Source organism: Salvelinus sp. IW2-2015, linkage group LG11, assembly GCF_002910315.2.
Source record: "Salvelinus sp. IW2-2015 linkage group LG11, ASM291031v2, whole genome shotgun sequence".
NCBI classification, from domain to species: domain Eukaryota; kingdom Metazoa; phylum Chordata; class Actinopteri; order Salmoniformes; family Salmonidae; genus Salvelinus; species Salvelinus sp. IW2-2015.
In genome coordinates, this window is record NC_036851.1 from 20,865,194 (window position 1) to 20,877,560 (window position 12,367).

Consider the following 12,367-nt stretch of genomic DNA (forward strand, 5'->3'; position numbering starts at 1 on the left):
TTGTCTCGCAATGTGTATAGATCTACGTCGGCCCTGCCAAAAATGTCCCATATCTGGCAGTGCCTCCACCCCTGAGAGGGTCCCAGCTGGATAAAAGATCTTCCCCCGAGTTGAGGCAACCGGGGACATGCGTTGCCCAAAACGAAAGCATGTGCGCACTGCTCCCTAGCAACAGGGAGCAAGCCAAGGTTAAGAAGGTGAGAAACAGAGTCTGTCCCCATCTGTTGATGCATGCCACCACATATATATTGTCGGTTCTGACCAGCCCAAGCAGGCCTGACAAAAACAGGGGGAAGCGCCTGAACTCCAGATACTCCAGGTAATTGACCTATAGTGCGCTTTTCACCAGTGTGCATACCCCCCGAATCGAGTTGCCTTCATACAGCGCACCCCACCCTCGGGGGATGCGTCTGCCGTGATCCCCCTGTTGGACACAACTCAGCCCATGGGAGCCCCCTAACAATAGTCGAGGGACCCACCACAAGGCCATGGCCCAAAGCGACCCGCTTAGGCAGCGAGATGCAGCCGCCATCATCCACAGGAGGCATAGGCACTGGTGAAAACGCACAGTGTGACCCGACTGAAATTTGTCTAAGCGGAGCCGGAACCCAGACACCCTCCGTGGGGATAGAAAAGCGTGATACGCCAGTGAGTCTAGCTCGAGACCCAGAAACGGAATGCATTGAGATGATGTCAGAGAGCTCTTATTCTCGGTTTCTCATGAAGCCTAGAGACTGAATACGTGACAGTAGCATGGATGTGTGTAATTCTGCTTGTCCCCTCGACCATACTCCACCAGCCAATCACTGTAATAGCCAGCTGCTTGTGAGTATTCTGAGTTTGTAAACTCTGAGGTGCTTGCTGAGAGCACTTAGGTCTAGAATGTCCCGTCCCTTTTCGTATGTCCCATCCCTTTTCGTAACCAGGAATACCGGCTGTACAAGGCAGTCCATGATCTTCGACATAGGAACCACACGGATTGCCTGCTTCTGGTGACGGGAGGATATTTCCTCCCTCAAAACGGGCACTGAGGCCTCGGGATAAGTCGATGTGATGACGCTGCCAGATACGCACAACAAATTGTAGCCTGTTCCTTGACGTCACTGTTCGCATAATCCAGGGCGACACTGCCTATGTGCGCTATCGGTCGGAACAGACAGCGAGATTCCCGTGAAGTGACGGGATACCACTTTGTGGACTGGGAGAGAATGGTTCTTCTCCCATTTCCACCAACCTTGACAACCATGTGTCTGAAAATGGAAAAGGAACACTTTTCATAAAACTCACATACGGGAGACAACACTTTTAACACCAGCGAAGACTGTGGAAATCGGTTGAAAAAACAGTTTTTATATGCCAAGGTTTGCCTAAAGCCCGGCCCACCTGGGCACACGGGCTCCGGCGACCAGTGACGTACCCTGATTGGCCGTGCCACTTGGGGGTACTGTTGTGACAACGAGCCTCACTCGGTTCAGGTGGTAAGATGCGTTCCAGTAACCGGCTGTCACCGAGCGCTGGACCGCACACATAAAAATAGACGCAGGGAAAAAACGTTATCATGGAGGTTACCAGGGGGTGAGTATGCTCTACCAGTATGGGACAGTTTAGTTGGCGCAACGTAACAGACAGTATCATTTTCAAATGTTTTGTTTTAGTAGCGGGAATCGTTCTTGTCCCCTACCGAGGGGAAGAGCTGAATAACTGAAGGAATTAATCCGAGCCTCACGCTTATCACCTGTGGAAGGTGGAGCTTCGAGCGAGGCGCAGATTTCATTGGACTTCTCAGGCATCATTGTAGATCCTTCAACCAAAGTCATGAGAGTGCGACTCCACATAGGATTTTGTACCAAAGTTGACTGACTGAAAGGGAGGAGAGGACATAGAGGGAATGATAGAAAGTGAGACAACAGCAGAGGAGAGTGATTAAGATAAGGAGCCTAAAATAAAGAAAAAGAGAAAGAGATTCACAGGGGAGAAGATTTGAGTTGATTGTAGTTGTGGTGATATTTTATCCAGATCTGTTTTAATTATAGAACCAGATGCAGCAGCAGTAGGACACTCACACATGCACACAACAACACACACACAGTTTATCATGGAAAAGGTATTGTTCAAAGTTACCTTAACAAACTCTAGATGAAGTCACATTCATTCCCAGGAGTGTACTTTAATAGTATGTCACAAATATTTACTTAAAGGGACTCATTACATCCTAATAGAGGCACATCAGTACCTGTATCAATGTGGACCAAGACAGTGAGTATAAAGAAAGTTGTTCTCCCCAATAAGCCTCATCAGCCTCCCTCTGCATGACAAAATACATCATTGGGTAGGTGGTAGACAATGGCCTGAATTAGAATTTCAATTATTTAAATGTTTTGTCATTAGAGTGCTTCATTAGTATGAATGAGAAAAATAATAGATACATCCATTCATTGAACTTGTTAAGGGCAGATTGATCAGTCAGCTATTGTGTTGTGGAGTGGGGCTGAATAAGATCAAAACACAGCCGAGGACACAAACTGAGGCCATGATCAGAGAATTTCTGCTACAAAGGGATGGCATGAGGGGGTGGAGGGTGGGAGGGGAGTCACACACACACACACACACACACACACATCCTTTATAAGGCCTATTTGTGAAAGAACGTCAAAGAGGGAGTTTCAAGGAATTCAGCTTTGCTCCTAGCAGAGACATTCAACAGTGTATACAATGAGGGGATTTCACCGCCCCTCACAATGCTCACACATTCACACACCAGGATTATTAATAGCAAATACAAACTTTGTTTCCATAGTGATTGTTAGAGTCCATATGGAAAGTGTCTCCTCCTGTTGCTAAGACAACCAGCCAACGGAGAACTCTTAGCTGACAACGTGGTGAGCTGGTGATCTTTCCATAAACAGGCGGTCAACCCCATCGACAGACCAGTGGATATGGAGGAAAGGAAACCTAAACATACCCGTCACATACACTTTATCTAAAAAATGTTTAACAACTGAAGTCAAGAGAAAAGGTGGTTTACCCAAAATGTTTGACCATCACGATGATAGGAATGAGACAAGCACTGTGGTAGAAATATCCTAATCAAATACTTATACCTGCACCAACATAGGAGCTTTGGGAACACAAAGTATCATTGGGCTACATTAGGTAAACTGTGTTATGGATGATGTTTAAATCCTCACTAACAAGGATCCAAGTGTGTACATCCTGTTTCATTGGAACAGTTCATCGCTCAGTGCTAATGTATCAATAAGGCTTTACCATTCCAGTGTGTGTGCACTGTCACCAGACATACGAGGAGATACTCATATTTATCCTTTATTTGGCAAACATTTACCTGATATTTAGAGTAGAAACTGCATGGCAAAGGACATTCTTTAATAATAAAATATAGATAATAACCTCCTGGTTTCTTTGTGATTCACAAAAAACATGACAATTTGCACAAAATAGAGTAGGCTCAAGCTAGAACTGACAGAAGCTATGAATGTAAAGGATGCAAATAGTGTCAAATAAGAGACAAGCAGTGTAGAGATAACACCAGGAATTGTTCTGCCATTGTAAACAGAGTAAAAAAAATTACAGTACCAGTCAGAATTTTGGACACACCTACTCATTCAAGGGTTTTTCTTCGTTTTACTATTTTCTACATTGTATAATAATAGTGAAGATATTAGAACTATGAAAAAACAGATATGAAATCATGTAGTAACCAAAAAAGTTATAAACAAATAAAAATGTAAATTCAATTTTTGATTCTTCAAAGTAGCCACCCTTTACCTTGATGACAGCTTTGCACACTCTTGGCATTCTCTCAACCAGCTTCACCTGGAATGAAGGAGTTCCCACATACTCTGAGCACTTTTCGGCTGCTTTTCCTTCACTCTGCGGTCTAACTCATCCCAAACCATCTCAATTGGATTGAGGTCAGGTGATTGTGGAGGCCAGGTTATCTGATGCAGCACTTCATCACTCTCCTTCTTGGTCAAATAGCCCTTACACAGCCTGGAGGTGTGTTGGGTCATTGTACTGTTGAAAAATAAATGATAGTCCCACTAAGCGCAAACCAGATGGGATGGCGTATCGCTGCAGAATGCTGTGGTAGCCATGCTGGTTAAGTGTGCCTTGAATTCAAAATAAATCCCAGACAGTGTCACCAGCAAAGCACGCAAACATCATCACACCTCCACCTCCATGCTTCATGGTGGGAACCACACATGTGGAGATCATCTGTTCACCTACTCTGCGTCTCACAAAGACACAGCGGTTGGAACCAAAAATCTCAAATTTGGACTCATCAGACCAAAGGACAGATTTCCACCGGTCTAATGTCATTTGCTCGTGATTCTAGGCCCAACCAAGTCTCTTCTTATTATTGGTGTCCTTTAGTAGTGGTTTCTTTGCAGCAATTTGACCATGAGGGCCTGATTCACACAGTCTCCTCTGAACAGTTAATGATGAGATGTGTCTATTACTTGAACTCTGTGAAGCATTTATTTGGGCTGCAATTTCTGAGGCTGGTAACTCTAATGAACTTATCCTCTGCAGCAGAGGTAACTCTGGGTCTTCCTTTCCTGTGTCGGTCATCATGAGAGCCAGTTTCATCATAAAGCTTGACTGTTTTTGCAACTGCACTTGAAGAAACTTTCAAAGTTCTTGACACTTTCAGGATTGACTGACATTCATGTCTTAAAGTAATGACTGTCATTTCTCTTTGCTTACTGGAGCTTTACTTGCCATAATATGGACTTGGTCTTTTACCAAATAGGGCAATCTTCTGTATACCACCCCTACCTTGTCACAATACAACTGCTTGGCTCAAACACATTAAGAAGGAAATAAATTCCACAAATTAACTTAACAAGGCACACCTGTTAATTGAAATGCATTCCAGGTGACTACCTCATGAAGCTGGTTGAGAGAATGCCAAGAGTGTGCAAAGCTGTCACAAGGCAAAGGGCGGCTACTTTGAATACAAATATATTTTGATTTGGTTAACAATTTTTTGGTTACTACATGATTCCATATGTACTACATGATTCCATGATTCCTCCTGGCCTGCTGGAGGTCATTTTGCAGGGCTCTGGCAGTGCTCCTCCTTGCACAAAGGCGGAGGTAGCGGTCCTGCTGCTGGGTTGTTGCCCTCCTACGGCCTCCTCCACGTCTCCTGATGTACTGGCCTGTCTCCTGGTAGCGCCTCCATGCTCTGGACACTACGCTGACAGACACAGCAAACCTTCTTGCCACAGCTCGCATTGATGTGCCATCCTGGATGAGCTGCACTACCTGAGCCACTTGTGTGGGTTGTAGACTCCGTCTCATGCTACCACTAGAGTGAAAGCACCGCCAGCATTCAAAAGTGACCAAAACATCAGCCAGGAAGCATAGGAACTGAGAAGTGGTCTGTGGTCACCACCTGCAGAACCACTCCTTTATTGGGGGTGTCTTGCTAATTGCCTATAATTTCCACCTTTTGTCTATTCCATTTGCACAACAGCTTCCTAAGTGGACAGTTTGATTTCACAGAAGTGTGATTGACTTGGAGTTACATTGTGTTGTTTAAGTGTTCCCTTAATTTTTTTCAGCAGTGTATATACACACATATATATATATACACACTACCGTTAAAACATTTTCGGTCACTTAGAAATGTCCTTGTTTTTTAAAGAAAAGCACACAAAAAAATCCATTAAAATAACGTCAATGTTTAGACATTGTTAATGTTGTAAATGACTATGTAGCTGGAAACGGCAGATTATTTATGGAATATCTACATAGGCGTACAGGGGCCCATTATCAGCAACCATCACTCCTGTGTTCCAATGGCACATTGTGTTAGCTAATCCAAGTTTATCATTTTAAAAGGCTAATTGATCATTAGAAAACCCTTTTGCAATTATGTTAGCACAGCTGAAAACTGTTGTCCTGATTAAAGAAGCAATAAAACTGGCTTTCTTCAGACTAGTTGAGTATCTGGAGGGTCAGCAATTGTGAGTTCGATTACAAGCTCAAAATGGCCAGAAAAAAAGACTTTCTTCTGAGAAATGAAGGCTATTCCATGCAAGAAATTGAAGATCTCAAACAACACTGTGTACTACTCCTTTCACAGAACAGCGCAAACTGGTTCTAACCAGAATAGAAAGAGGAGTGGGAGGCCTCGGTGCGCAACTGAGCAAGAGGACAAGTACATTAAAGTGTCTAGTTTGAGAAACAGACGCCTCACAAGTCCTCAACTGGCAGCTTCATTGAATAGTACCCGCAAAACACCAGTCTCAACATCAACAGTGAAGAGGCGACTCCTGGATGCTGGCCTTTTGAAAATACCCAAAACAATGAATTTAGCAGTATTCATTTTATTATTATATTTGAGAAAAAGAACACAGCATTATCCATGGCAAAATGCATAGAATTGCAGGAAACTAGCTTTAAATTTCCAACATTTTCTCTCAGGTCCATGGCAGAATATGTATTGTAGATTTGGGGGAATTTTGCTTTAAAATTGCAACATTTTCTCTCAGCTAACCCCCTTTTTGATCCAGAATCTTTTTTGAACACATTCCCAAGTGACATTGCATCAAATGCATGTTGAAACGTGCAGACTGGTACACCAAAGCCTTTTAAACAGCTCAACTGGATAATAGGTTTAGCCTGATTCCATTATCCAGGCACCAAGAAGAGATCAGAACACAGATTATTCAGCAGTCTGAAGACAGGCTTGGTCACATACACGTGTTTAGCAGATCTTATTGCGAGTGTAGCAAAATGCTTGTGTTTCTAGCTCCGACAGTGCAGTAATATCTAACAAGTAATATCTAACAGTTTCACAACAAATACCCAAAATACACATAAACCTAAGTAAGGAATGGATTAAGAATATATATACATATATGTCAGAGCAGCATTGGACTAAGATACAGTGGCATAGTATAGAATACAGTATATACATATGAGATTGCCGATGCAAAATGTACACACAATTAAAGTGACTAAGATATCGTAGAATAGTATAGAGTACAGTTTATACATATGAGATGAGTAATGCAAGATACGGAGACATTATTAAAGTGGCTAGTGATTCCTAATCTATGTCTATAGGCAGCAGCCTCTGGAGATGGCTGTTTAACAGTCAGGTGTGTAGTATAGAATACAATACAGTATATACATATAAAATGGGTGATGCAATATGTAAACACAATTTAAAAGTGACTAAAATATCATAGAATAGTGTGGAGTACAGTTTATACATATGAGATGAGAAATGCTAGGTAAGTAAAAATTATTAAAGTGGCTAGTGATCCATTTCTACAAGTGGCCAGTGATTTCTAATCTATGTCTATAGGCAGCTGCCTCTGATGTGCTAGTGATGGCTGTTTAGCGGTCTGATGGCCTTGAGATAGAAGCTGTTTTCAGTCTCTCAGTCCAGCTTTGATGCACCTGTACTGACCTCACCTTCTGGATGATAGCAGGGTGAACAGGCAGTGGCTCGGGTGGTTGATGTCCTTGATGATCTGTTTGGCCTACCTATGGCATCAGGTACTGTAGGTGTCCAGGAGGGCTTGAAGTTTGCCCCCGGTGATGCGTTGGGCAGACCACACCACCCTCTGGAGATCTTTGCGGTTGTGGGCGGTGCAGTTGCCATACCAGGCGGTGATACAGCCTGACAGGATGCTCTCAATTGTGCATCTGTAAAAGTTTCTGAGGGTTTTAGGTGTACAGCCAAATTTCTTTATCCTCCTGAGGTTGAAGAGGTGCTGTTGCGCCTTCTTTACCACACTATCTATGTGGGTGGACCATTTCAGTTTGTCAGTGATATGTACGCCGAGGAACTTGAAGCTTTCACCTTTTCTACTGCGGTCCCATCAATGTGGATAGGGAGGTGCTCCCTCTGCTGTTTCCTGAAGTCCACGATCATCTCCTTAGTTTTGTTGACGTTGAGTGAGAGGTTATTTTCCTGGCACCACACTCCCAGAGCCCTCACCTCCTCCCTGTAAGCTGTCTCATCGTTGTAGGTAATCAAGCCTACTACTGTTGTGTCATCTGCAAAGTTGATGATTGATTTGGAGGCGTGCTTGGCCACGCAGCCATGGGTGAACAGGGAGTACAGGAGGGGGTTGAACACGCACCCTTTATTAAACAGCATCGCAATACAGTTCCTCACAGGGCGTCTTACTGCCTGTTTGAATTTGTATTTATTAGGGATCCCCATTAGCTGCTACTCTTCCTGGTGTCCAGCAAAATTAAGGCAGTTTATACAGTTTTAAAAACATTACAATACATTCACAGACTGTGTGCCCTCAGTCCCCTAATCCACCACTACCACAGATACATTTGAAGTCGGAAGTTTACATACACTTAGTTTGGAGTCATTAAAACTCGTTTTTCAACCACTCCACAAATTCCTTGTTAACAAACTATAGTTTTGGCAAGTCGGTTAGGACATCTACTTTGTGCATGACACAAGTCATTTTTCCAACAATTGTTTACAGACAGATTATTTCACTTAGAATTCACTGTATCACAATTCCAGTGGGTCAAAAGTTTACATTAATTGGAGGTGTACCTGTGGATGTATTTCAAGGCCTACCTTCAAAGTCAGTGCCTTTTTGCTTGACATCATGGCAAAAATCAAAAGAAATCAGCCAAGACCTCAGAAAAAAAATTGTAGACCACCACAAGTCTGGTTCATCCTTGGGAGCAATTTCCAAACGCCCGAAGGTACCACATTAATCTGTACAAACAATAGTATGCAAGTATAAACACTCAGGAAGGAGACGCGTTCTGTCTCCTAGAGATGAACGTACTTTGGTGTGAAAAGTGCAAATCAATCCTAGAACAACAGCAAAGGATCTTGTGAAGATGCTGGAGGAAACAGGTACAAAATAATCTAGATCCACAGTAAAACCAGTCCTATATCGACATAACCTGAAAGGCCGCTCAGCAAGGAAGAAGCCACTGCTCCAAAACCGCCATAAAAAAGCCAGACTATGGTTTGCAACTGCACATGGGGACAAAGATCATACTTTTTGGAGAAGTGTCCTCTGGTCTGATGAAACAAAAATAGAACTGTTTGGCCATAATGCCCATCGTTATGTTTGGAGGAAAAAGGGGGAGGCTTGCAAGCCGAAGAACATCATCCCAACTGTGAAGCACGGGGGTGGCAGCATCATGTTGTGGGAGTGCTTTGCTGCAGGAGGGACTGGTGCACTTCACAAAATAGATGGCATGACGAAACAGGAAAATTATGTGGATATATTGAAGCAACATCTCAAGACATCAGTCAGGAAGTTAAAGCTTGGTCGCAAATGGGTCTTCCAATTGGACAATGACCCCAAGCATACTTCCAAAGATGTGGCAAAATGGCTTAAGGACAACAAAGTCAAGGTATTGGAGTGGCCATCACAAAGCCCTGACCTCAATCCTATAGAAAATTTGTGGGCAGAACTGAAAAAGTGTGTGCGAGCAACAGGCCTACAAACCTGACTCAGTTACACCAGCTCTGTCAGGAGGAATGGGCCCAAATTCACCCAACTTATTGTGGGAAGCTTGTGGAAGGCTACCCGAAACGTTTGACCAAAGTGTAACAATTTAAAGGCAATGCTACCAAATACTAATTGAGTGTATGTAAACTTCTGACCCACTGGGAATGTGATGAAAGAAATAAAAGCAGAAATAAATAATTTTCTCTAGTATTATTCTGATATTTCACATTCTTAAAATAAATTGGTGATCTTAACTGACCTAAGACAGGGAATTTATACTAGGATTAAACGTCAGGAATCGTGTAAAACTGAGTTTAAATGTATTTGGCTAAGGTGTATGTAAACTTCCGACTTCAATTGTATACAGTACAAAATCCATGTGTTCGTGTGTGTACAGTGCATATGTTATCGTGTGTGTGTATGCATACGTCTGTGCCTATGTTTTGTGTTGCTTCACAGTCTGTTCCATAAGGTGTTTTTTGTATCTGTTTTTTAAATAAAATTTTACTGCTTGCATGAGTTACTTGATGTGGAATAGAGTTCCATGTAGTACTGTGCGCCTTACATAGTCTGTTTTGGACTTGATGAAGTCAATCTCTCCTCCACTTTGAGCCAGGAGAGATTGACATGCATATTATTAATATTAGCTCTCTGTGTACATCCAAGGGCTTGTTAACCAATCGTTTACATGAAAAAACATTACAGGTTTAAAACCCTCTTTAGATCAGATACACGCAGACAGACCCACAAACACACAGGGAACAATATTCTCATCATCACTGTTGATGGGAGAAACAGAGCCACCCATCCACCACTCGGGGCTAAATGAAAGGCCCTGTCCACTGGATTAGTCAACACTTTAGTGTAGAAGGCCGACCCCCTCAAACCTAAACACAGAGCTGTTGAAAGGACAGACTTCAAGCTACAACTGGCACTGACCAAGCACGGGATGTCTCTCTGAACACCTGATTGTATGGAGCTACAGCTGCCCCCCGATTGCATGTTTCCTGTCTTTTCTCTCTGTCTGCTCCTCGTATATGTTAGGCATTCAGTAACTCTCAACCTCTCATTCCTCTTCAGCAATGGCCTGAGCTAAGCAAAGATATTGATAAAATATTTATTTCCCTTGTAAGGCCTTTTTATGTGTTAATGTATGGTTCCTCACTATAAGTGGTCCCAGCATGAATATAGTTTTTCTCTCCTGTAGATTCTGGTTCCTGTCTGTCTCTCTCTTTCTCTTCCTCTCTCTAAGTCAGGGAAAAGGCACCAAAGTCCCTCTGCTAACTGCTTCCTAGGTCAAGGGTCAGCTCACACATCGACACACACACACACACTGAGCAGGAAAACAACATCACTGAAGAATGTTCTCACCCACCAGGGACCATGTCAAAATAGCACAGCTGATGTCAGCTCTATAAAAATGTAACATCTCTGACAATGTACAGTATTTTAGCTTGCACTTTCATACTTGATGTGGCCCAGAATACCTAGCACGCCAGTGATGTACTTTCCACTCAAATCACATACAGACATGAAACACAACACACTCTGGAAACTACAACAACAACAACAAAAAGCTCAATATGAAAAGCAAAAGTGCAAAATCCCCCCAGGCCATATATAATTCAGTGAAAAGACATGTAACACATCAAAGTACTGCTCAGAGCAAGGCAGGTTCGGATGTTAGAATACATTATCAACTGGACCAGACTGACTCGTACTAAGGACACATGAGAGCCTAGACACACACAAACACCTCAACAGTGTAATCTAAAACCATGGGGGAATTTTCTTCAATAGGCTAGTAGACCTCAGCATTAATAATAACCAGTCATGGGCATGACGTCAAGGTAGAGTCCTGATCTGAGCTCACTGCATTCAGAGCCAAAGGGCTCTTAGTGAAGAGAATATCCCCCAATCACTCAAACTTTAATAGACTCTATTAGCAACTTTCTGCCCACACGCCTGCATTAAACATGACCAATATACCTAAAGAGGTCGTCAGTCTGTGTTAAACATGCAAAAAGGTAGAGGTACAGAAAACACATGCAAATGTCCCTCTGTATTTATAGTGGTGTAGCCTGAATCTGAATAACACTGCTAAGCGTTCCGTGTGAACTCTTTATGGTGTTTAAATGAGCAGAGAGATAGCAAAAGGCTCAGACCCATGCATGCTAGTTATACTGTAAATTCACTATTAAACTATATCCTCAACAACAGAATGGCCCCTTAGTGAGATATGATTTCAACACTTACGTCCCCAGGATCTCCTTGAAGTTGAAGTTCTCCTTAACATCTGACGTTTTCTTCTTCCAGGAATGTCCATCGTCACCCAAAGGCATCTTTCTTTTCTGGTGGTTGGATACAATACTGGAGAAGAGGAGGGAAACTTAAATCACTCACTGTTCAACATGGGGAAAAACTGGTCAGGCAAACACTCTTTCTGGATAGTTGTGTACCCAAATATTTGTCTATGTATTAATTGTAATTGAAAGAATAAGGGTTCTTGTTTTTGAGGATAACAGAATAGCTTTGTCATTCCACACTATAAATGTTTAAAAGTCAAAGAGATAATGGATGACTAAAAATGTAACTGGACTGTACATATTTTGGCACCTTTTGATTGACACACAAATGGTTTAGACTTACCTGGAAACTAAGTCTGATAAAGTGAGCTGTCAGACACTTAAAACCATTAGAATGTCACCAAGAATGTACAAACTTCTACAAATTGCTTCAGGTGACGAGGGTTTGCGGTCAGTCCTGCTCTTCCTTTACCTCATAATCCTGAATGAACACAATTTAAGCTTCCCTTCAACATCTCTTATTGCTATTCTTACCAGTCTGTGCACCAAAAATAAGTAACTTTTGTAACTATAGTT

General features: G+C 42.5%; 1 protein-coding gene across 1 annotated transcript in view; it reads right to left on the reverse strand.

Moving 5' to 3' along the window:
• Positions 1 to 12,367, reverse strand: part of LOC111969967 (calcium/calmodulin-dependent protein kinase type 1) — a 105,873-nt gene that overhangs the window by 66,604 nt on the left and 26,902 nt on the right. The window contains exon 2 of the mRNA XM_023996387.2: positions 11,742 to 11,855. Within this exon, the coding sequence (XP_023852155.1) occupies positions 11,742 to 11,827 (86 nt within the window). The 5' untranslated portion in view covers positions 11,828 to 11,855. The remainder of the gene's footprint in view (positions 1 to 11,741; positions 11,856 to 12,367) is intronic.